The 26,634-nt window shown below is 44.6% G+C and overlaps 1 protein-coding gene and 1 pseudogene across 1 annotated transcript in view; both read left to right on the top strand.

Moving 5' to 3' along the window:
- The first annotated feature begins 9,873 nt into the window (after positions 1 to 9,873).
- Positions 9,874 to 16,472, top strand: LOC101996381 (annotated as a pseudogene).
- A 4,222-nt stretch (positions 16,473 to 20,694) lies between these two features.
- The window catches only part of Tnfaip8l3 (TNF alpha induced protein 8 like 3), a 65,275-nt gene continuing 59,335 nt past the window's right edge, over positions 20,695 to 26,634 (top strand). The window contains exon 1 of the mRNA XM_026778912.1: positions 20,695 to 20,738. Coding sequence (XP_026634713.1) covers positions 20,696 to 20,738 — 43 coding nt within the window. The 5' untranslated portion in view covers position 20,695. The remainder of the gene's footprint in view (positions 20,739 to 26,634) is intronic.

Genomic DNA, 26,634 nt, shown 5'->3' with positions numbered 1-26,634 from the left:
TCTTGTAGACCAGGCTGGCCTCGAACTCACAGAGATCCGCCTGCCTCTGCCTCCCGAGTGCTGGGATTAAAGGCGTGCGTCACCACCGCCCGGCACACCTGGTTATGGTTGCTTCCTTACTGGATTCTCTATGAAGAGAATTGTTCGCAAAGCAAAAACCCACAGCCTTCCTTTTCACCAACAGCCAAGTAAGATCCCAATGTGTCTGCTTGCTACATTTCCAGTCTGCTCTTCTGTAGGTAGACAAAAAGATGGAGCTAGAAAATATTCTGTGAAATGAGGGGACCCAATTTCAGGAAAAAAAAATCTTGTGCCCCCTCTCATGCAGATCCTGACTTTTAATGTCTGTCTGTGTATAAGTGTTTGGAAGAACGCGACGAGACATGAACCCAGATAGGAGGCCACCCAAGAGTGGTAAGAGGTGTTGGTAGCTGGGAAAATGCCACAGGCCACTAGAAAGTGGGACTGTTGATATCTGGAGTGGAAGAGCATGAGAGAAGGTTCTGGCTTTATTAATCTTATTGTTTTTATTAAGTTGTGCTTATGGCTACAATATTGTTTTTGTTTTTTAAACATAATTATTTTTTTTAGTAATTTCACATCATGCACCCCAATCCTGCTCCCCTTAGAGTCCCTCCAAATCCACCCCCACACTTGCAGCATGCTCTCATAAGGAACGCCCCAGAAAATTAATTAAAACCAAAATGAAACAAATAAACACAAATACCTCCCTCCTCCATCTTTCCAATACCTCTTCATTCACCCCAGTGGCATTTTGGGCTACGGTGTGTCACGTAGTATACCTCATTGTCCAATCAGCCCCACCCATGAAATGTTCATCGCAATGAGTCATTGGTGTGGTTCAAGTCCTCTGGCACACCCTCATCACTGGATCCTCATGGAAACTCCTCTTGGGCATCCGCTGTTGTCCCAAGTCACGGGGATCCTGAGGTTATTGTTCCGCAGGACTGGTCCCTTCATGCACTCCAGCAGGTCCTAGATGGGGTGGATGTTAGGGTGAGCGAACCCAAGGACCAGAATGTGGGTCTAGGTGGTAGATGCACTGGTCAGTCTGCCCACCTCAGGTGAGGGCAGGGCCAGCTCTCCTAGGCCCATGCCATCAGGACCAGCTCTCCCAAGCCTGTCCCATGGGGGGTGGGACTAGCTCTTCTGCTGTAGTATCCAGTGAGGAGCAGGGCCAGCTCTGAAGGGCTGGGCTGGCTTAGCAACCCTTGGATTTCAACATGCAGAGTTCCTATGACCCCTGTAGTAACACAGACTATGGACATCATCACAGACCCTAGCTATAGCAGAACATGACCCAAATATGGCCCTTTGGTGGCAGCACAGGTCACGAAAATCAGAATGGCCCCAGTGGCAGCAAGGCCCTCAGATACCAACGTGGTCTCAGGTAGTTGTCTAGACTCCAGGCATCCATGTAGTCCCAGGTGGCAACAGGAGCCATGGACATCAACCCAGACCCCTGCTGCTGCTGGGCCATGGACCCAGACATGGCCCACAGCAGCAGCCTGGGCCCTGATGGCACCGTGACCCTATGTGGCAGCACAGGCTCCCCAAGATTAGCATGGCCCTTAGGGCAGCACAGTCCTCAGACACCAACATGGCCATAGGTCGTGACTCAGATCCCAAGCATCTGTCTGGCCTTTGGTGGTGCCATGCCATGGACACCAACATAGAACCCGACTGTGGTAGCACAATGGATCCAGACATTGTCATCAGTAGCAGATGGCTACAGTTTTGTTTGTTTGTTTGTGCAACACTGTGTAGATTTTTTTCCTTACAAATTATTTTGCATGTTTGTGCTGTAATTCCGAAGTCATTCCATAGTCCAGAAGATCGGGGCCAGTGTATTACTAGATAGACAGTGTCAAAGCGAGTCTTTTCTTTGAGGAAAGAATGTGTAGATCGCAGCTGGAGCATTTTCCTCATGGCCATGTCATTTTAAACCAGGAACAAGGCGTGAGAAACTGGGTAGGCCCACTACCTCCATCACGTGGATCCAGAGGAAGGGCTTAGGAACGTGGGATGGAGCTACCTAAACCTGAGCTGAACTCATCAATCAGTCAGCAAAGGAGAAAATCAAGACACCGCTACCCCCAAGAGGGAAGAATGGGCTGAGCCCGCATCCTGACAGACTCCTGAGCCATGACAGTGTTTCCTCAAAGAGGAGAGAGCCTCCATTCACCCTACTGTCCCCAAATGATTCTCCACGGAAGAAACATCCTTCTCTACAGAAACCCAGAAGACACATCTGTCTCTACTCCATCACCCTAACTAAATGTAGGCTTTCCCTATCTTTGCTTGGATCTGGACTCCTAGGCTAGAACACGGTGCTCCTTCAGTGAAGCAGACAAATGAGCTGTTTTCATAGGGTTGGATAACACATCGGGCTCTGAAGAGTCCAGATGATTCCCGTAGAAGCCACCGTGGACCACGACACAAACCTGTTTGTCGTAGTTTATGATCCAGTATCAACTTCAACATCTTGGGCAAATCACTTAACTTCTCTGAGGATGCTCCCGTGTCACCTGTGAAGCACAGATAATGGCGCTCAGGGTTGTGGCAGGCATACTGAACAAATGCACAAACCAAAAGCAGTGTGGCGCAGCAAGTGCACTTGCCAGTCTGGGAATGTGTTGATGCTAGCCTTGAACAGTTTGTATTACTTTCTAAAAAAAAAAAAAAAAGACTGCTAAGGAAAATTTATGAAAATTCATCTTTTAACTCATATAATTTTCGCAAAAACTCTGGAAGTGTTAGCTTGTAAACAATGCCAGATACTCATTTTCTTTATAAATATCTATAATTGAAATCAGCTTTACAAAACAGAACAAATGCAAGTAAATTATATGCATGTGATTAATTACAATTTTTTGTCTTATTAACAAAGGCTTCTGTTAATCTGAATTAGGGATGTATAGAGCATCCTTGAACCTTGTGATCTAGTCCTTTGAGCTTAATTCCCAAAACCTTAGGAACCACACCATTCCCACTTCAGAGAAACAGCAGAAAATGAGCCCAAACCCAGACGGGGGCATGCTTGCACCTTGAGAAGTGAGGGGAGAAGCTCAAAGCCATTAGTTAGCAAAGAAATAGACATCAAAACTACTAGAATGGCTAAAATTAGAAAGACTGAAAAGAACAAATATTTGTAAGATATGAAACAGCTTGAGCGCCTATCCGCTGCTGGCGGGAATATGAAATTATACAGCAATTTGTAAGTGCTAGTTATAAAAAAAAAAGCAAATCTGAATACACCTGCCCCAAGAAGCAGCCTTTGTACCCAAGAGGAATAAGAACGTGCAGCCACAGAAAACGCTAGCCCAGGATCTGTACTGGCTTGGTTTTGGCGGCTATGCTAAAACACTAACCAAAAACAACACGGGGGGGGGCATATTATTTCATCTTACAACTCCCAGGTCATAATTTATCAGCAAGCTAGGGAAACCAACGCAGGAACCTGAAACGAGGACAAAAGCAGAGTCCGTGGGGACCCCAGCTCACTGGACTGACTTCCTCCCAGGCTCACACTCTGCCCTCTTCCTTCTGCAGCTCAGGTCCACCTGCCCAGGGATGATGCCACCTGCAATGTGCTGGAACCTCTTCCATCAATTAGTTAAGAAAACACCCCACAAATGTGCCCAGTCTGATGGAGGCAAATCCTCCAGTGAGACTCCCCTTTCCCCCAGTATGTCTAGATTTGTATCAACTTGACAAAATCTAACTGAGACAGGAATATTAATGATACCTTTTGTACCGGATAGTTTGATGTCATTTTAACATAAGCTGAAGTCTTATGAGAAGAGGGAACCTCAATCAAGAAAATGCCTTCATAGGTCCCAAGGGGGATGCATGAATCTCTCCGGGAAGGGGGAATAGAAGAGATCTCGAGGCTGGACTGGAGGCAGTGGGGATAGGAACGTGAGGGATTGAGTTTGGTGGTGGGTGGAAGGAAAGAGTACTGAAAGAGATGACTGGTAAGGAGGGGAGCATCATTTCTGGGTGAAGTAAAATCCCGGGGCAAGGGAAACTTCCCGGAATCTACAAAGATGCTCCTACCTAGGACTCTTAGCAACAGTGGCTACGCAGCTCAAACTGACCATCTCCCGTGATCAGGCAAGACTACTAGTGAAAGTAGGGGAAACTAACCCAGCCACACAACCTTTAGCCTGCACTCTGTTCTGTCTATGGGCTGTGCGGGAGTAAGGGTGGCACAGAGGTTGTGGGAGTGACCAATCAATGACTGGTTCAGCCTGAGATCCAGCCAGCAGAGAGCCCACCCCCTGACACTGCCTGGAGTGCTAGACTCAGAGGCTAGGTAGCCCAGGGACCTAGGATAGAACTAAACATGATTGGAGAGGGGAAAAATGTCTAATGATGCTTAATGTTCTGGAATATTCATAGATTTGTGCCTACCCCAGCTGTCATCAGAGAGCCTTCATCCAGTGACTGATAGAAACAGATGCAGAGACCCACAGCCAAACATTGGGTTGAGCTAGCTTGGGGAATCCTGCTGAAGAGGGAGAGAGAGAGAGAGAGAGAGAGAGAGAGAGAGAGAGAGAGAGAGAGAGAGAGAGACAGAGAGACAGAGACAGAGACAGAGACAGAGACAGAGGATTGTATGAACCAGAGGCAACAAGTCACAAGACTGGGGGTGGGGGTGGGGGCGAGGGACTGGGAGAATGGGGACATGAGGGATCAGGATGGTCAAGCTGGGGGAGGGACGGAGCGGGAGAGTAATGAAAGAGATATGTTGATAGAGAGGCCATTATGGGGTTAGGGAGAAAACTGGTGCCAGGGAAACACCAAGGAATCCACAAGGATGACCCCAGCTAAGAACTCCTAGCAATAGTGGAGAGGGTGCCTGAACTGGCCTTCCCCTGCAATCAGTTTGATGACTACTCTAATGGTCACCATGGCGCCTTCATTCACAGCCAAGATCTACAGCCAAGCACTGGGATGAACTCTGGGAGTCCAGTTAAAAAGAAGGTGGAGGGATTAATGAGATAGCTGAGCTGAGGTTGTGAGAGCTCACAGGCTCTGGACGGACAGGTAGGGAGCCAGCAAGGGATCGACCTAGGCCCTCTGCACCTGGGTGACAGTTGTGTAGTCTTTGGTGGGACCCCCTAACAGTGGGACCAGGATCTGTTCTTGATGCATGAGCTGACTCTTTGGAACCTATTCCCTATGGTGGGATACTTTGTTCAGCCTTGATGCAGGGGGAGGAGCTTGGTCCTGCCTCAACTTGATGTCCCATGCTTTGTGGAATCCCATGGGAGGCCTTACTCCTTCTGAATGGAGACAGAGGGACTGTGGATGGGGGTGGTAGAAGGGAGGTGGGGGAAGGGAGGAGAGAAGGGAGGGAAAACTGGTTGGTGTGTAAAATAAATAAAAAAATGATGAATAGTAAAAAAGAAAAGAACATCACAAGAAAACCCACAGAAACAATTGATCTGGGCTCAACGGGGCTCACAGAGGCTAAACTGGCAGTCAGGCAACCAGCATGGGATCGACCTAGACCCTCTACATATATGTGACAGCTGTGTGTTGCTTGATCTGCTTGTTGGACTCCTGGCAGTGGGAGCAGGGCCGTCCCTAATGCTTTGGTTCGCTTTTGGGAACCTGTTCTTAACACTGGGTTGCCTTGCTCAGTGTTATTACAAGGGGAGGTGCTTAGTCCTACCACAGTTTGATATGCCATGCTTTGCTGATATTCATAGGAGGGACTGCCTCTTTCTGAAAAGAAGCAGAGGAGGAGTGAATTGGTGGGGCCATAGAGGAGGTGGTAGGGAGGGGATGAGCGGAGAGGAGGGAGGAAGGGGAAACTATGGTTGGGATATAAAATAAATAAAGTCAATTTGGAAAATTTTCTAAATAAATGAAGATATATTTTCCTTAATAAAATACATTTAAATTAAAAAGAGAGAAAGAAAAAAAGAAAGGAAGGAAAAAAGAAAGAAAGGAAGAAAGAAAGAAAGAAAGAAAGAAAGAAAGAAAGAAAGAAAGAAAGAAAATGTCTCCATAAGATTTGGCTGTAGGGCATTCTCTTAAATAGTGATTGAGAGGGAAGACCTGGTCCTTTGTGGGTGGTGCTATCTCTGGGCTGGTGGTTCTGGCTTCTATCAGAAAGTACGTTGAGCAAGCCAGTAAGGAACACCCCTCCATGGCCTCTGCATCAGCTCCTGCCTCCTGGTTTCTGGCCTGTGTGAGTTTCTGCCCTCACTGCTTTTGATGATGAATTGTAAGAAAATACCGCCCCCCCCCGCCGCAAGTTACTTTTGGTCATGGTGTTTCATCACAGCAATAGTAGTCCTAACTAAGACACCTTTATTACAATACTCAAACCCAGGGAAACACATAAACCAACTGTGGTACATGTGTAACATGGAAGTGGTCAGAAAGGAAAACTGTATGACTACATATGGGATGACTCTCACATATGTCATACAAACAGAAGAAGTAAACGTGAAAGGGTAGCAAGCATGGATTGATTTATCTGTAGTCACATAAAGGGTAAAACAGTCGACAGCAAAAATAAAAATCAAGCCGGGCGGTGGTCGTGCACTCGGGAGGCGGAGGCAGGCGGATCTACCCAGTGTCTGGCTGGGGATCTCACATCTGCGTCCATTACTTGCTGGATGTGGCCTCTTGGATGACAATTGGGCCAGGCAATTTGAGAGAGATTTGGAAGATAAAGGGGGAAAGCCAAAGCAGGTTCCCAAGATGGCAACTCCTTGTTCTGGAAGATGTCATGAGGCGAGATAGAATGCATGGGGCGTTAATAATAGATCAATAAGGGGAGAGGGAGGACCCAGAGGCCCTATGAAACACCCAACCTGGAGTCTGGTTAGCGGGCTCCCTCCCACCCCTCATGGAGCTGTTATTTGCTCCGGAAGCTGTTGTTTTGCTTGCCCAGGCGTCTAGGTCTTGTCTTTCCTTGACCTTCTTTTTCAGTTCTTTGTCCCACACAGCACCCCATTCCAGTACCTATTTGTTACATGAACCTTCTTTTTTCAATAATTCAACATGGGCACACATTTTCGGATAATTAGTTTCTGAAAATATAGAAAAGGATTACTGTCTCTCTTTATTATCTTGTGTCCCAAGCATGTTGAAGAGTAAAGGAGGAAAATAATTTCTCTGGTGACCCTGAGAAAGTTGATATCGTTTCCCAGGGTGCTGAGCCTTTCAGACACAGGTCTTTTGGAAGGTATTTTATCTGCTTCATCCTTAAAAATGTGTTCTTTTCTCCCATTGCATCTACCTCCCCGCTGCTTGGGCACACGTAAGTGGATTTATAGGCTCATCACTTAATGGGAGGCAGAAGGTTTTTTTCCTTATCAAAACCCTGCAATAAAATTAATCTGTGGGCATCAAGCACGATGAAGCACACCTTTAGCCCCAGTAAAAGAGATCAGGAAGAGGCAGGCAGATCTTTATGAATCTGAGGCTAGCATACACTACATAGAAAACAGGCCAGCTAGGACTACACAGCGAGACTCTGTCTCAAAACAAAAACAAAAACAAAAAATCTAGGGCTGCATACATCAATCCTAGGTTGGGTCATGTACATGTCTCCCCTCCTCCATGATTAAATAAAGTAGATCATTCCACAACTGGTTTGGGTTGCTTTTACAGCAGTATGAAAAGCCTTTTTAAAGTCCACTTTGGCTTGCTGCAGCTGTATCAGCCCTGTTAAAACAAGCAAGAAGACAGTGAGCAAGGGAGCACCTCAGAGGTGAGGCGGGAGTGACTTTGAGCTGATCCTCGGTTTCACACTGCCACTCAGGATCTTGACTGCAGTGCCCGTCAAACAAAACAAAATGGCTTTGCGACTAAAATATAATTATGTCATTTCTCCCTTCCCTTTCATCCCTCCAAGCCCTTTCATACACTCCTCCTTTGATGGAAGAAGGTCATTGGTTAAAAAAATAAAGAAACTGCTTGGCTGGCCCTCATAGGTTAAAACATAGGTGGGAGGAGTAAACAGAACAGAATGCTGGGAGGAAGAGGAAGTGAGCTCAGACTCGACAGCTCTCCTCTCAGGGGCAGATGCCTCAGAGAGACGCCATACTCCCTGCTCGCGAGCAGACACATGCGATGAAGCTCCGACCTAGGATGGACATAGGCTAGAATCTTCCCAGTAAGACCGGTGCTCACAGATTATTAGAGATGGGTTGATCAGGATATCAGAATTAGCCAGTAAGGGCTAGAGCTAAAGGGCCAAGCAGTGTTTAAATGAATACAATTTGTGTGCTGTTATTTCGGGGCATAAGCTAGCAGGCGGCCGGGGTGCTGGGGACGCAGCCCCGTCGCTTATATTACTACACTCCTTGATCTCTTTCAAATTCACGGCCTCTTTTTTTCATTAATCGTTATTGCATGTATATATGTATAGACATATATATTCCTAACTACATTCTACTCCGTCCATACAATTCTCTTGGTACGCATATGTCTTTAGAGCTGACCACTGGTATTGGATAGCCAGTTGGTGTGCTCTCCCCTAGGGAAGACTGTTTCTCCTGCTCCCAGCATTCCCTAGTTGCCCGTAGTTCTTTCTGTAGAGTTGAGCCACCTGGACTCTCCCCATTTCATTTTATTTTATTGATTTGATTGAGCTCTACATTTTTCTCTGCTCCCCTCCCTGCCTCTCCCCTCCCCTTCAACCCTCTCCCATGGTTCCCATGCTCCCAATTTTCTCAGGAGATCTTGTCTTTTACTACTTCCCATGTAGATTAGATCCATGTATGTCTCTCTCTTAGGGTCTTGGTCCTCATTGTTGTCTATGTTCTCTGGGATTGTGATTTGTATGCTGGTGTTTCTTTGCTTTATGTTTAAAAACTACTTATGAGTGAGTACATTTGATATTTGCCTTTCTGGTTCTGGGTTACCTCATTCAATATGGTATTTTCTAGGTCCATTCATTGCCTGCAAATTTCAAGATGCCGTTATTTTTCTCTGCTGTATAGTACTCCATTGTGTAAATAGACCACATTTTCTTTATCCATTCTTTGGTCAAGGGGCATTTAGGTTGTCTCCAGGTTCTGGCTATGACAAACAATGCTGCTATGAGCATAGTTGAGCATATGTCCTTGTAGTATGATTGAGCATCCTTTGGATATATACCCAAAAGTGGTATCGCTGAATCTTGAGGAAGGTTGTTTCCTAATTTTCTGAGAAATCACCATACAGACATCCAAAGGGGCTGTACCAGCTTGCACTCCCACCAGCAATGCACGAGTGTTCCTTTTACCCCACATCCTCTCCAGCATAAGTTGTCATCAGTGTTTTTGATCTTGGTCAATCTTACTGTTATAAGATGCATTCTCAGAGTTGCTTTGATTTGCATTTCTCTAATGACTAAGGATGTTGAGCATTTCCTTAAGTGTCTTTCAGCCATTTTAGATTCCTCTGTTTAGGTCTGTACTCTAGTTTTTATTGGATTATTTGTTCTTTTTGTTTGTTTGTTTGTTTGTTTTTTTGTTTTTCGAGACAGGGTTTCTCTGTAGTGGTGCCTGTCCCAGAACTAGCTCTTGTAGACCATGCTGGCCTCAAACTCCCAGAGATCCGCCTGCCTCTGCCTCTCGAGTGCTGGGATTAAAGGCGTGCGCCACCACCGCCTGGCGATTATTTGTTCTTTTAATGATCAATTTATTGAGCTCTTTGTATATTTTGGAGATAAGACCTTTGTCCAATGTAGGGTTGGTGAAGATCTTTTCCCATTCTGTAGGCTGCTGTTTTGTCTTGTGACTTGTCTGTTGAAAACTACTCAACCAAACGGCAAGTTTCTCATGTAAGATGAAAGGAGGAGACATGGAGGAAGTGCATCAGCACAGCCAGAGAAGCGGAATGGCTGTTGAACAGGTGCAGCTGGAGACGAAACTGAAGAGTCTGAGAAACTGGGGAAAATCAGGAGATAGGGAAAGCATTGCTCTTCCTACATGGAGAGTCACCACTGCAGCCCTGGATAGGTGTCCTCCGTCCACGTGCAGAGTAAAGGAAACAACGTCACCTTGACTCTCACTTCTCTCAAAGGAAGCAAGGGACTCTTAAACTAGAGGCCAAGGAAATCCAGCCTGGAAGAATTTAAAGGAAAGAGACCTTGAAGCTAGGTGTGGCAGCTGGGAGGATCATCAAAATTTCCAGGTCACCCTCAACCATAAATCAGTTCAATACCAGCTTGGACTACATAGGACCCCACTTCAAAAAAAAAAAAACTCAATAGAAAGACCACTTTTATAACTGGTTCTGTGTTTAAATGGCGCCGGGAAGCAAAGCAGTTTATTAAACATTCACATGTGTCTATCCTTTGACCCAAAGATTCACTCTGAAGAGTCTAGCCTATGGTAAACACTCAGGAACTCTGTGAAGAAATATTTGCTGCAGCATTCTCGATGTTTGCTTAGCTGCCCACTCCATATCTAGTAGAAGGCGAAGTATTAGATACGGTTCAGAGTACTTCTAAGCAGAACACTTCCCCCTCCGTCACCAGACGCCATTAGGACCGTGTGGAATGTGGGTATTATGGCTGAAGACAGCATGCTGCAGAACATTAGTCATAAATTCATATTTGGTTTATTTTTCCAGAATGGAATTAAAGTGTTTTGAGCTAAATGCACTTGATTTAGTAATCATCAATTACACAGTTAATTTTCATCAAAGTGGTTATGCCTGCGTGTTTGCGCTATCCCGGCACTAGCAGGACCTGCTGGGACATTGCTTGAACATCCCTCTCAAACCCTCATTTGAACAGCCTGCTGTGTTAGACTTGATGACTTTGATGGCATAAGATTCTCTCTTTTCGTGGTTTGCTTCAATTTGGAAAAATGGAAGCCCCACAGTGACAAAATGGTCATAACTACACTTAGTGATATTTTTATCTCCAAAAATTGCCAAGTGGCAATGTGCTAAGCTACATCCAGCCCAAAAGGCAAATTACAAAGGACATTAACAAGAGAAGCCAGTGCCATTAATGTTCACAGTGCCCCAGAGACTCAGACGCTCTCAACAGTGTCCTTGCCACCAGCCTGCATTCCAGACAGCTCCATCCTACACACTGCCATTAGAGATTCCCTGAGCAGTCTCTCTCTCCCTGCTTATCTATCCTGTTCATAGACTATAAGTTCATATGGGTAGGGATCACATCTGTCAGTCACAGTCTTTGGCAAACACTAAGTGCTCAATTAATTTGTTGGGTGAACGTGTGAACCCCAAAGTGCCCTTGGGGGATTCATGCTTGAGGACTAGGGATTAGAAGAAGTACTATTTAAGCCCGTATCTCTCGTCTTTTTCAATGACCTTGTTCTAACCCAAGTTTTAAAAAGATCACAGATTAAGCAACCACCATCTAAAACATGACTTAGCAAACCCTGTGGCAACCATGCCACTTCCCAATGGGAGAGTTGTTTCGGGGAGGGCACTCTTTCCACTAAGGGAACTGAGTGCAGAGGCCCCAGTGCCACCACCTGAGTCATCAGACAGGGAGTGTTTGAAATACGGAGACGTTGAAGGAAAACTACAGAGCCACAAATAAGTAAAAAACAGCAACAACAACAAACCCATCCAGGATGTAATAAGTAGCTAGCAGTTATAAAGTCATTTTGAAAGGTGCAGTCACTTCTAAACACCAGCCATAGAGACTGCTTTAAGAGAAACTTCAAGCAAGTAAAAGCACATTGTTTCTAAAGGGTTTTGAAAGCAGTTTCTACCGTGATTTTCTGTATCTGTTCCTTCTTTGCCTTTATATGCAACTTATCATGACTCGAAGTTGTTCTAATTAGTTGTCTGTCTGTATTTTTTCTTTCTCTCTCTTCTAGACTATAAATCCATAGACATAGGGACCATATCTTTCAGTTACACTCTCTGTCAAATAATTGGTACTCAGTTAATTTGATGGGCAAACGTGTAGATGGATTAAAAGCATTATAAGGATCCACTTATGATCTCAGACCAGCTGAGCATGAAACAGAAATAGAATAGAACCTCATTAGAGATCAAAAGAGCCCTGCAGGTCATAAGAAGAGAAATAGATGCCAGAAAGGATAAAACATGAAAATGCCTCTTACTGGGTCCTTAGTAAAGAAAATTACAAATTAATATCTTAATTTACCTGCTTAAGGTAACCCCTCAAATCTACAAAATGTTATGAACGGCTATATAACGAGTCACAGAGGTTCTCTAGCCCATATGGTAGGTTGAGCGTTCGCAAAGAGGACAGGCTGCCAGGGAGCACAGTCTCACTGTGAATTCTTGCTCCCGGGGAGCATGTGCGGTCCCAAGTCAAATAAACAGTGCATGAACTCATAGCTGAGGCTGAAGTACTGGTACCAAGTGTATCATGTAGGATTTGTTCATTTGGATGGTATATGCTTTAAGCAAGGTCTCACTGGAGACACAGGTGCTGTGGCCGAGGTGGCATGGAGTTCACAGTTTGCTTTAGAATGACCAGGGTCCAGGCTGGCAAGCAGAGCAAGTTCAACAGGGCTGACCGTGAGCTGATGGCCCCTAGAGCTAGGTGTGTGTTCTCTTGCTAGTGTTTCTTCTCCAATGTCTATAGCTAAAACTTTTATAATCAAAGGTTAAAAATGCATACGTAGATTAGCATATCAGTGCCTGAATGATGGGGTAGGTTTGTAAGCGTCTCTCTGCTCTGCTTCTTCGGGGATGATGAGTCCTACCTTACACATTGCTGTAAGGCTTAATAAGATGCAGGTGTGTGTCTTAGGCAGGTGAGAGGCATACAGTGAGCTCAGGAATATTATCAGGAAGACAGACACATAGGTATGAGTCTGGACATATCTTGACCAAAACACTAGTTCAGGTGAAGTAACATGTGATCTTAATGTTCTTGTTTGACTCTATTTTTAATATTTAAAAATGTGACTGTGTATTGCTTGTATAATAAAAGTTAAGCTGAATATTGCCTCTTTTACAAAGTGCAGTAATCTAGCTAATGAACATTTAGTGACCAGGAGATTAATTATTAAGGGAGGGTTACCGAGAGTTTAGGAAAGAGCAAATCACAGAAGGGTGGTGTGGCCAGGGATGGAGAGATGAGGCTGGGAAGTGAGGGCAAGCCCTTTGGGGACTGCTGGCCCTGTACAGATGTCACATCAGTTTGCTAGTTTTCCTCCCGCTGCTGATGTCAGTCCTTACCTGGGCTATTTGCTCTACAGATGTCTTCTTGAGGCAAGTACCTGTTCCAACAGTTTTACCTATCATAGCCTAAAGTCTAACCCCAAACCCACATCTCCAGTCATCACATCTACCTGTACTTTCTCCCAGCTGCCTGGAGAGTGGGTTTAAGTTGGCACACATGCTTCTGCCTGAACTCTTGGTTTATCCACAGTGGTTTGCATCCTTTTCCTCCTACATAGTAAAACAACGGCTCTTTCCATTCCTTGCTCTCATTCTCCAGTGTAAAATCCTCCTGTCTCTGCTCTAGAAATCAGTTCTATTAAGCAGTATCTACACTATAAACTCCCAGGTGGCAGCAAATATGAGTTGAGTTAAAGAACATTTCAGGCAGGAAGCCTGGCAGAGGCGTTTGACTCTGAATGATCTTTGATTGAACTCGTATTTGCTCTTCAATACCCAATCTTTGTGACATTTTTTCACTTTCTTTTTCCAAGGCCTTGGTTTATAACCTATTGCCTTTTACAATAACTATTTGGTAGGCGAGGGACTGCTAATTGTCCTTCAGTATTTACTAATCCCCCCCCCAATAATAGAACGTCTAAATGTCAGCCCAAGAAGCGGTATCCCAGAATGAAATATACATTTCCCAGTCTCCCTTACATGGCTTGAGACCATGTGAACAAATCCATTCAATGGGACATAGATGTCTAGGAAGACCCTGAAGGGAGGGGTTATGAGCAGTTCTTCCCTCTGCCCATCCTGCTAATTTGAGCCAAGTTACAGCCATAAGCAACATAGGTTCCAGCAGATGAGGTCAGTCGGCTTCCAAAGAGGAAAGGATGCTACTGCAAACCTGGGTACCATCCTCTTGTTTGTTGAGTAAAGATAACAAGGTGTTTGATTTAGGCTTCCTTCTCTCGTTCTGTGTGTCTGTAACACACAGCTGTACCCATTTCTTCTACTATATCCTTGCCTACCTCTGATGCACCCGTCAAATCTGCATAATTCCTGAAGGGGTTACACCTGCAAATAATACTCAGTGATAAGATGAGCAGCATAAAGCATGTGCAATAATATCACAAAACTGTCAAAAACCCTCAAAGTTTATCAGTGGTTTTCAACCTTCCTAAAGCTGCGGCCCTTTAATACAGTTCCTCATGTTATGGAGACCAGCCCCCAAACATAAAATTATTTTCGCTGCTACTTCATAGCTGTAATTTTCTGCTGTTATGAATCATAATGTAAATATCTAATATTCAGGATATCTGGTATGTGACCCCTGTGGGGGTTTTGCTGCTGTTATGAATCATAATGCAAATATCTAGTAGGCAGGATATCTGACATGTGACCCCTGTGGGGTTGGCAACCCACAGGTTGAGAACCACTAGCTTAGATTCGTGAAACTATATGATCAAAATAGAATAAAGTCAAAGATAACTACAGTTATCAAATCAAAATAGAATGGCTGAAACCTCAAAGAGAAGATCTTGATGGCAAAAAAAAGAAAGAAAAAAATCTTATTTATTTGCCCAGTGCTAAGAAATAGAGCAATTCCAAAAGAAATCATTCTTAAAGGAGCAAGCAATGGCTCATCTGAAGTTTGATGGAGTAAGACTGCTTTGTTGCCCAGTCTGCTGTAGTAGACAGCGCAGAAATGGGCACCAGGAGGCCAGGGTTCTAAATCCAGCCTGCCTTAATTAGCAGTAAAATTAGACCACTGACTCCTCCCTCGAGGCTCCTGTGTCCTTGCTGCAAAACGAAGGCATCGAACTCTGCCCTCAACGGTGGAAGAGTGGTTTATTGAAGAGCAGCCTCACAGGCACCTGAAAAGGCTAGACAAGATCACAAGGCCATCAAAACCATCAAGTTAAAAGGCACTGAAGAGACGAAGTCATGGAGAGAAGGTAGCGTGTTGGTGAGCACTGGACAGTCTGTGGGCACCTTCCTCTACAATATAGTTGCTGATTTGAGTAGACAGGAAGCCAAGGAGAACATGGTGCCAACAGTCTAGCAGCTAGCCTTGGCTTTTGTCATCTTCACAGGTCCTGAGGGAGACAATACTAGTTGAATGTTCTTAAGTAGTTTCCTTGCCCTGGAAGCAATAAAGCAAATACATTGCTTTACATAAAAATCTAAGAAGTTAGGAGTATGCATTGCTAACCTCTGAGGTAATCACTAAAAGAGAAGTAAAATGATGAATAATTAACCAGCTGGCAGAGAAGCAATGAAAAACAAAAGCTTGATCTCTTCATAATCTATAGAAACAATATAAACCTGTGGTTACCAGAGACAGGAAAGTAGACTCTTGGGAAACCTCTTGGGTAGTTGAGAAGCAACTGCTCAAAGGGAAGCAGGGTCTGGTGGTCTGTGTGTGTGATACCAGCATTCCGAAGACTGAAGCAGGAAGGTGGGTTTGAGGCCAGCCTGAGCTACATAGTGAGGCTTTATCTTACAACCCAAAGGGCCGGAGATGTAGCTCAGTGGTAGAACACTCACAAGGCCCTTTGATCCATTTTCAATCCTCAAAAAGAGGTGGATATGACATCTTATGGAATAATGAAAATGGCTTGAAACTAGACAGATGTATTAGTCATACAACGTAGGGAAGGTACCAAACACTATTGGATTTTTCATTTTGAAATGGCCTGGTTTATGTTCTGCAAATTTCACTTCAATGAAGACTAAAAATACAAAGAATAATATGAGTTATCTGAAAGGAAGCAAGAAGAGAAAAGGGGGAGAAGATGGCAGTGACCATGGAGCTGAGTCATTGGAAAAGTCCCTGGGAATGAGGCCGGGGAACAAGTACAGTGCCCAGAGCAAGCTGCAGATTCCAGCTCTACAAACAAACAATGGCCCAAGTCATTAACTACCACTGTGACCCATCTAGTCAAGCACACCAATAAAGAACCCTTGCCGGGGAGCCTCGCAGCTGTGGCAAGAGTGCAGGATCACCAGGATAGACAGACACTCCAGTAAAGAAGAACCCACACCCTACCAAAAGATCTTAATTCCTGTCTGAAGGCAAAGCCTACCTTGCAGGAGGCACTGTTACCATGGTGGATGCCCTACTGTACTACGGGCTCTATCACTTTGTAGTTGACCTGATAGTCCAAGAAAAGGAGAACTCTCCTAATGCATCCCACTGGTTCTGCCACATCCAGCATTACCCAGACATCAGGCAACATCTGTCTACTGTTGTCTTCGTCAAGAGCAGACTGGATGCTACCTCCCACTCGAAGCCCCTGCTGTGCAGCAAGAGGATTAGAAGCATAGAGGAAAATGTATTTTGGACTGTGGCACTGACGTAAATGAATACGATGTTATATTTGTCCCTTAGTTGATACTTTGTTATTTTTTAATGTAAAAATTCAACTGTTATCCAAACAAATAGTGATCACACCACCAATAATCTTGCATTTATAAGTGAAATTTATTTTAATAAAAGTTGCAAATCAGTGACTCAGTCTTAAAAATGTAAGTCACCCTGTCAGTGGTCCACATCTGTTTACTTACTTTTTCTGTGTTTTTAGATTTCATTTTCCTCTTAGTTACTTATAGTAGTTTATTAAAACCTGTGATAAATTATGCTGAGGTTTCAGAAGGGGCGGTAGATAGTTGTTCTCAAAATATTTATGTGACTAATAAATGTGATTTTAAACAAGAAGAAGAGGAAAAGGAGTACAGACCAGGTGGAACAAAACAGAGGGCTAAGTATGTGGGTAGAAGCAAACTCAGTGTATCGGTATTTTATTGGATGTAAATGGCCCTGATATATCAGTTAAAGGCAAAGTTACTCAAAGTCCATGTTTATTAAAATCAGTTTCCATACCATCCAAGTGACCCGCAAATACAAACCCAGGGACACGCTGGGGCTGAGCTGGTGTCAGACAAGTTCACCTCTGAGGCAAGGAGCATCAGGGATGAAAGGGAAACTATTTCAATAAAAATCACTACACCAGGAGCTGTAATAATTCTAAATCTGACTCCACAAAAAAACACACACAATTCCACAAGTGCAAAGCCAAACTTGACAGAATAAAGAAAAATAGACACCAGAATCATGAAATATTTGACAGATCTCTCCCATAATTCCTAGGTGAAGCAGTAAACAAGAAAAAAACATTAAAAATATTCAAGATTTAAACACGGTGCTGCATAAACCTGACTTAAGTAATTTATAAATTGTGGACCTAAGAGAACATTGCATTCTACAGTTTCAGAACACACATCATTCTCCTCTTTTTTCCCTCAAATTATTCTATTCTAAAATTGGAATTCATGGGGACGAAAAACAAGCTTCAACACTATTCAAAGAGCTAAAGTCATACAATAAATCCGCTCTGACCGTAGTAGAATAGAACTACAATCAATTTATAAAAAGGCAACTTCCCTGCTCTGTGGTCTGCCATGGTGATTACAGCTGGTAGCCTTCTTGTGCTGCCTTCCTGAACGGCATTAAACGCGATTTTGCATTTCCACCTTTAACAATGTTTTTATCATTAGAGAAATGCAAGTCAAACCCACACCGAGATCACACCTCACACAGTTGTATAGTCAGATCACCCCCATCTGTACATCCATCTAACCTCTGATTTGAAAGACTTTTCTTAAAAAGTGTTTGTGTGAACATGTAAAGGCCCTTTTAGCCACTATTTCCTAAATCATGCTATTTTCATAGCATTCTTACATTGTGTTAGGTAACACAGAGATGATTTACAGCATGTGGAAGGTGTGCAAAAGCACTCACAAATGCACACCCTTGTGCAAGGCATGTAACACAAAGATGATTTACAGCATGTGGAGGGTGTGCAAAGGCATTCACAAATGCACACCCTCGTGCAAGACATGTAACACAAAGATGATTTACAGCATGTGGAAGGTGTGCAAAGGCACTCACAAATGCACACCCTTGTGCAAGACATGTAACACAAAGATGATTTACAGCATGTGGAGGGTGTGCAAAGGCACTCCCAAATTCACACCCTCATGCAAGGCATGTGAAAACTTCCAGCTTTCTTCTATCTGGCAGATCCTGGAGCCAGAGCCCCCCAGGTAATGAGGGAAGGCTATCATCCAAGGTAGAGTGAGAACTGGTGGGATGTGGAACACTTGCGCATTGCTAGTGGGGATGTTATCATGTGTCCACTGTGGGCTGTAGCTCAGTGGTTTCTCAAAAAAGCCAAACACAGAATAAGAATGTGTGACCCAGCAACATTACTATCATGTGTGAACTCGAAAGAAATTAAAATTGGAGGTGTAACGGATATGTTTATGCTCACCTCACAGGGCTAGGAGACAGAAAGACAGACATAGGACAGGATCAAGATATTCCCTCCGTGAACACACCACCACAGATCTACTTCCTCCAATCAGGCTCCACCTTCTACAGTTTCCACTTCAAGTATTCTACTAAATTACAAACCCCTCAATCAACTAATCCTCTCATTAGGTCAGAGCATCCCTGATCCAGTCCCTTCGTAAATCCTCAACTGCTGAACATTGTTTTGGGGATCAAGCCTTCAACACACGAGCCTTTGGGGGAGACATTTCACATTAACCCACAACAACCAGTAGGGGGACTGATGAGTCCAATAGATGCTTTCTGAAGAGTCAGTAGCAGAGACTGAATTCAGTTCTGGGTATTGTTCATGTGACAATTATTATTTGGCCTCCTCATAGCCTAAGGTGGAGAGCATATGCCACTGAGATCTACGGAGAAGCCATAAATGTCTGCTCTTTGAGTTAAGCTAGACATTCCCCAGAGACCAACCTACACAGAAAAAGAGACCTTACTGGGTCTCTTTGATCCTTGTGGAACCCCTCAGTACTATTCCCTACCTGACAAGTGCCCAGTGTTGCTTCCCAACAGTAGCCTTATCGCCAGCACCCCAGTTTCAACTATAAGGTGGGCAACAGCAATGGGAAAAAAGTAGATGGGTGCCCCATTTTATGCAAGAGCCTCAGAGTAGGCAAAGGAGAAAAATATTAATAGTTATTGCATATGTGATACATAGTTTTACTCAAACCAGTGAAGTGGGAGAGTTTCCTATTTTATAGAAAGCAGAGAGAAATTGATGTACAAAGATGCTAATTCTGCAATTTGCCCCAAACCACAGCCCTGTTGAGGAATGAAACTGAAATGGGAACTTAGGTCTCCCTGATGGACAGAAAATAAGCCTGGGAAACCAAGTGTGTCCTTTGGAAAGGAAGTGATACAAAGAACTGCATGCAAAAGCAATACAGTAAGCAATAGGATTCATTGTAACAGTTCAAAGGCCAGGGATGCATACAGGACAGGAGACATTTCGGATAAGTTTTCAGAAAAAGAAGGCCTCTCCTTCCCTGAGTGAGTCTTTCTGAACTCTGGAGGCCCTAGCCTCTGCTGTGATTCCTGTGCACCCTTGGACGCGCTGCCAAAGCCTCTGCAGGGTCAGGTTCAGGAACTCGCAGGAGTAAGCTGGCAAAGCAAGGGAAATGGAGTCTGTGGATGTGAACGACACATTCCAGAAATGCAGATATGGCTAAGAAAGGAGAAGCAAGCAGACAACCGGAAGGGAGACCAAGGCTTGCACCCCAGCAAGCAGTGGACATGACTGAGACCAGCTCCTGGGAGGAGCAAGGAGCAGATCCCCAAGGAGACCTAGGGATGGAGGAGGGCACCTGAAGATGACCTCCACGTGCTATGACCTCTTCTGATTGCTCTACTGGCCAAGAGATTTCAAAAAAAAAAGGGGGGCATTCTGCCACAATCAGGAAGAGTGGGTAAAAAAAGAAACCTTGTGCTCCAATGGCAAAGGTAGGATTCCAGGCCGTTCCTTCAGAGCTGGTTTCTGCAGCATCTGGAGATCACTGCAGAGCTGGCACAGAGATAAATATCTATTCATTACGTAGACTAATAAATCAGGGGGGCTCGTTTCTGAGCCAAATCCACTTCTTCGTGAATCTGAACAAATCAGTGTGGCCTCTTGATATCATTTCCATTCATTCGTCAGTTGGAGAGCTTGGCTTGGACAGCCTCCAGCTCAGGTACTTAGTTGCCTCATGGCTGAGGACTCTCTTAGTGAGATCACTGAGTCTCTGAGGCCCAGGGCCAAGGATATTCTTGGAAAAAGAGCAAGTGACTCCTGAGCTGGAATGAGACGGGGAGAGGAGAGCAGGGAGTGAAGAGTGAGCTGTCATGCAAGAGTCCCTCAACGTTTGAGCTCAGTTCTGCTATTAGTGCCCTAGGAGATGGCAGAGCATGCATCATAGGGTTGGTCTAATCTGGGATTGGCTGATTGGAGGCTGTTGCTAGGAGTGTTTTTTTTTTTCTTCAGAGATTTCCATATTGTTCTCTGTGTGTGATATGAAGGTATTCCCCTGGCCAGAATGATTGCAGCACCCAGCTGAGGGTGGCCAGGTACCCGCAGAGGGCAGCCTGCAGGTGTATACAATGAGTACGGAGGAGCAGGGTGCCAGCAGCTGTGCCACCCTTGTGAGTATGCTCTTAAGGCTTTTGCAGCCCTCATGTTATTGATGCACTGCCCAGAAGATGAGAGGGGAAGCCAAATCTGGAGCACAGCCGTGGGTCTTAGGTAGGTGTAATGTTTTTTACTCCTGTGAAGTGAAAACTCACATCTTAGTTTACAGCCAGGGATCTGTGAGTTTGGTTCCATCCAATCTCTTAGGGAGTCTCTCTAGTGAAAAGGGTCTGTTTATTGGCATCTTAACCATTCTAGGCTCTTCAGCATATAGTAGATGAGAACAGCTAAAGAAAGTCTCTGTTATCCCTGATTTTCATATCAAAACCAACCAACTAAAAGTTCTAGGACCAAGGTCCTAAAGCTCCTGAGAATAACACGATTGTGCGAGAATATGAACAGGAGTCTTTGTGAGCTCAGGGCCTCGCGTTCCTGCACTTGCTTGCCTCCCGGAGGCTCTGATGAATCAGTGTTCTGAACCTGCAGAGCCGGAGTGAAAGGCTCGCCACACAGAGCCCAGCCAGGATGCAGGTACCCTGTGAGGACTAGCAAGCAGTCAGCCCCAATTTCTCACACCCGTTTTCTACTCTATTCTCATCCTACTGAGAGAATATTCCTATGGGGGCCTCATTAACTCTCCTCTATTCTTGTTGAAGAAAGTATAACCCTCATGCTTGTTAAAACACTAAAGAAGATTTTATTTAGGGCTGTGATAGGAAACATGGGGGGCCTGGAGTTCAGCTCCAAACACAGGGACTAATGGTAACTTAGAGCCAAGAAGCTGAGATGGGGACTAGTGGATACGGAAAATTACTGAGAGGAAAAGGCAGTGGGAGGCGGACTCTTGCTAAGCCAACTCAGAAGGGCTCTTGCTGAGGGTAGACCAGGTGACCAGATGTCAAGGATGAGGCACTCTCTTAAGACTGACTGAGTTTCTCTCTAGAGTTGGCAAGGATGGACAGACATGGGAACTCAAAGTCAAGACCATTGAAAAGAGGCTCGGAAGAGCTTGCCAGAGTTTGGTCAAGGAGTCCTTGTCACGTGACATAAATGGTCCAGTTAATATCAATGAAGGCACACACTTGGATTTGCTACTCTTCTGTGGTGACCTTCAAAATTCCTGAAGTGTGGGGCTAGTTGGTACTAGTTTGGTTTACCAACTAAAAATCTTCCCAAAAGTAAACCTGCTATGGTAAGCGGATGAAAGGGGTGGGATTGGAACCCAGAATGTCTTGCTTCCCACCCATAGCCCTAACCACCAGAAGACACAGCTTCTCATCTTGCTCATTCTCTAATGGGCTTAATGACTTCCTCCATCACCAACTTGGGCCTGAAAGGAGCCATCCCTCCACACACTTCAGTTTCTTTGAGGCCTCTACAGAGACAGTGCTGTGATAGATATTCCACGATGTGATTTGACAAAAAAAAAAGGCATTGTCATCCAGAGGAAGAAATGGGAGCGGGAGCAGACCCCTGCGCTCGTTTCTATTTTTGTTGTGCTCTGCTTTTGTTTGGTAATAAGGGGGAGGAGACCGAACCAGAGCACTTTATGTGTAGCAAGGATTTTTTTTTTATCCCCAGGAATGAAAAACAAAACAAGTTTTAATTCATTTCAATTTTATTTCGGTTTTGCCAGTGGACATCTGTGCTTATGGGCTTGGAAGCTATAATACATGGCTAGTTCTGTCCAATAATTTTCTTTTGATAATTCCTCTGACAGTGTGAAGAAAAGGGTCCTAAGCATGGATTAAATTCCTTATGACAACCCTTTCCCAGATCTGCATGGCAAACCGCTACTTTTCTTTCTGTGCTAAGAGAATAGGAAGGAAACCACTCCAATTTGTCAGAGGGAGAAGCGGCAGATAAAGCATTAAGGGAACTTACATTTCCATGGCTCTGCTACCCACTGGCTAACTGCAACTGACGCAGATGACCTAACTAACCTCTAGAAATTTCTTGTCCTATGTTGCGAAATACTGGGTTGTGACTGCTTGATCTTCATGGTCCGTTCAAGCCTTGAAGTTTCCAGAGTCTCTGATACAAAGTGGCACCAGATGGTTTTCATTATATTAGCACACGTACACATGCACGCACACACACAAACTCACACTACACACACACATTCACATGCACACACACACACATATGTAACCATACATAAAGGCATGAGTTTTGGCAGCTTCGTGGCATCCCCTCAGAGTTTCTGCTCATACACTCGTTTCTTCCGCCTTCTCCATTTCCTTCACTGCCTACACCCTGGGAAGAAAGCCTCCTGCCTTTTCCCAGCACACCTCCCATTGCTCTGCACGGATCCCTACACGGTCTGCTGCCCACCTCTCAATGGACGGGGTCTCCTCCTTCCGTTCCCAGGCCTTTCTCCTCAAACACTTGGTTTCCCTCCAACCAGACCCTTGACCTCCTCTGTAGAGTGCTTCAAAATCCTTTCCTCTCAAGTCCTTCCCAGTCCATCCAGCTAAAACTCCCAGGACTGTGTCTGCCTTGCTGCCTTCAAGTCCTCTGAGCCTTGAGATGATGAGTCCCATCTTATAGCCCAGTGGCCCTCAGCCTTCCTAAGGTTCAGCCCTTCAGTACAGTTCCCCAGGTTGTGGCGACTCCAACCATACAATTATTATCATTGTTACTTCATAACTGTAACTTTGCTACTGTTGTGAACTGTAATGTAAGCATCTGTGTTTTCAATGCTCTTAGGTGACCCCTGTGGGACAGTTGTTCAACACCCTGCCCCTCAAGGGACCGTAACCCACAGGTTGAGAAGTGCTGTTACAGTGTTTCCAATGGTAGCTTTTTTTTTTTATTTGACCCCTCAAAGACTTGTGCAGCATCTGCCATGTGCCATGTCCCCCCTGTCATACCCTGTTCCCCAACTTCCGGGTCAGATACCGATCTGGACCCCTCTCTCTTCTCACGTTCTCCGAAGCCTCCCAGGTGGGCTGTTCTCTGAGATTCACCCTGCGCTTCTCTTCCTGTTCTCCTTTTTCAAGTCGGTCCCTGGATGATCTCACCTACCAACCTCCGCAGCTTCCTCCAAACCTCCAGGCTTCCTCTTTGAGCATCCCAGCCAATCTCTCCTGTCACACCAGCTGACAATACCCACACTTCCACTTCCCTGGCCATTAATAATCCTGTTCCCTAATGTTTCTTGTCTCTGTTATTGTTTTTGCAGTTCTAGGGACTAAATTCGTGACTCGAACATGTCAACAAAACACTCTGCCACTGAGCCCACCTCCTTTAAACTCCCCGTTTTTAGCCCTATTATGGAGAAATAATTAACAAATGAAAATTGCATATATTGACTGACTTGCTCCTGCCCAGCCCAGATCTTCACTTACATAGAGTGTGACAGTAAGCTCTTCATCCTTGGTCTAATTGTTCAGCTCTGCAAACTAGCCCTCAAACTGTCACCAGAGACCTTTCTGGAATAGTCTGATTATGTCATTTTTCTGTCCCAAACCAATACTCACATTTCCCACAGAAAGCACATTCCATTGTATTTTAATAGCTGATGGGGCAAAAAAAAATCAAAATTGAAAATTGATTGATCAAAATGCACTGTATTAAACATTTCTTTACTGTAGATACTCAAGACAGGTTAACCATCACTTTGAATCACCAAGGCGGTGTGGAAGTAGATCACTTCTCAGTTTCATGAAGCCTTGAGAGCATTTGTACTTAAGGAAAGATGTTGGAGTGGCAGAGCTACCAGACAGGAGCCCAGGTCCCCAAGTCTGCTTGGAGAAAAGCTCCCCAGGACAGATGCTCCATTAGAAACACCTGGGCTATTAGGTGGGTAAAAACAAACCATTGTTTTCAGCCTTCAAGCCTCAGAGTTGCGAGTTATAGTAGTTAGTCTATGTGTTCTATACAGAACGCCTTCGGGTTAAATTAAATAACCATTCCCAGCCCAGCTGGGGACAGGGTTAATAATAGTAATAAGTCACATGGATGGCACTCTTAAGTAGCCCTGTGATAAACCAATGTTATCTGATTTTATTCTCTTGACCAGTATGTGGTGTTATCATTGTCCCATTTCACAAAGAGAGAAACTAAAGCTTAGAGAGGTAAAAGAGTTGGAGATAAGAGACTCAGAATTTGAGCAAAGGTCAGTTGGCTTCTGGTCCTTGATATTAGTTACATGGGGCCCTTATCTCCTATGTCAGCTGATAGGATCAGAAAAGGTGGACTCCTCACACTACTTGAATGCTTATTGGGTTAGGAACACCAAGATGATTTACTCCCAGTGTTTTCACTTAGACATCTTTGGTTGTCAAAACTGCGAAGTACCCCTAGAGTCTAGTAACTAGAGTCCAAAGATGCTCTACAACAGCCTACAGAGCACAGGGCAGTCCCACAACAGAGAGCTACGTATTCATGATGCTATCACGCTAAGGTTGAGAAACCTTGACTACACATTTTATATATTTAGGCAACAGAACTCCAAAGATTCCAAATAAGTTCATCCTCTTGTTTAGAAGAATAAGCACACTAAACATTCTGCCTTATTCTTTAGTACCCAAAAGAACAGGACAAAAAAATTGCTAACCAGTAGCTTTGATACTGAGAAGTGTTAAGCCTTGGTTGTTTGGGCAGGAAAACCAGCTCCAAAGACTATCCCCGGATAAAGAATTTGGCTTGGCAGGACTTCAGGAGAGGTATATGGCAGCAGAATACATTCTCCTGAGTGAATGCCAAGGCTTTCTGGTTTCCTAGTAACATAATTTCCCTGAGATTCCTCCTCTCCTATTTGAATTTTCAGCATCTTGACACCTATTTCACAGCAAAGCAACAAAAGAAATGTTAGGAAAAGACATTGGCAGAGTTTTGGGGAGAGCGAAGGAAACCTAGAGAAGATCTGGTCCAACATCTGTCCCCCCTTCTGCTGTAGGATGCTCACACTCCACATCATATGATGCAGAGATGACCCCATCACAAGGGTCCCCATCCACTTTCAAAAATACCGGTGAGTTCATTTTGTGTTGGCTAACCACTCCTGGGCATGGAGCCCACACCGAAGTGTAGTTAATGCACCTGCTGTGACTCCATTGGAGAAAACCAATTATTATTATTATTATTGCCAATAGGTATCAGCTGCAGAGATGATCTTGGTTATGCATGGGACATAGGGGTGAGGCCCTATGTCCACTTTTTCACAGTATGGAGACACTTCAGGCCTTGTCCATGCTGCCATGGTCTTTCTGAGTTCATATGTGCATTGGTCCTGCTGTGTGAAAGACAGTTTCCTTGGAGACGTCCATCACTTCTAGCTCTAAAAATCTCTCCACTTCCTCTTCTGAATAGAGTCCTGAGTAGTGAAGGGAGGGGTAGGATAAAGACATCCTGTTTAGGACAGGGTGCGCAGGAAAGTCTCTCACTCTCTGCACACTGTGGCTCTCTGTTTTAGTTCCAATCTACTGAAGGAAGACCTTTCTCTGATGATGGCAGAGTGAGGCACTGATCTGTGGGGATAGCAGAGTGTCATCAGGACATTCTATTACTGCGTCCCTTAAATACAACAGTAGTATTTAGTTTCCTACGAGGCCCGTGATCTATGCATTCTCAGGTTCTGGCCATTCTACCAGTGTCAGGCATGGGCTATATCTCACGGGCCTTAAGTCTAATTAGATAGTGGCTTATTACACCTGCCATATTGGTACCACTATTTATACAAACACATCTCACAGACAGATCACAGTTGTAGATCACAGATCTGTAGCTGGGTTGATGGCTACCTTTCTTCTTTGGTGGCATGCAGAGTATCTTCCAGGACCATGAGCATTAGTTGGTAGGAGTGAAGGTTCTAGTTAGACACCAGCTGGACTTCTCTGTGTTCAATGAGATATACAAGCACTGTCTGCAGCAATAGGACCTTACCATCAGTTTATAGAGTGTGACCAATAGCTCTGGCAGTAGCTGAGATGTTTGGGTTTCCACAGAACCCTTTAGTCAACAACTCAACAACATGTAATCCATTCCTGTCACTGGAAGTGTCAGT

The sequence above is a fragment of the Microtus ochrogaster genome, chromosome 5, assembly GCF_000317375.1.
Source record: "Microtus ochrogaster isolate Prairie Vole_2 chromosome 5, MicOch1.0, whole genome shotgun sequence".
In the NCBI taxonomy this organism is placed as follows: Eukaryota; Metazoa; Chordata; class Mammalia; order Rodentia; family Cricetidae; genus Microtus; species Microtus ochrogaster.
Note: the sequence above shows the minus strand (reverse complement) of the source record. Positions and strands in the feature narration are given on the sequence as shown.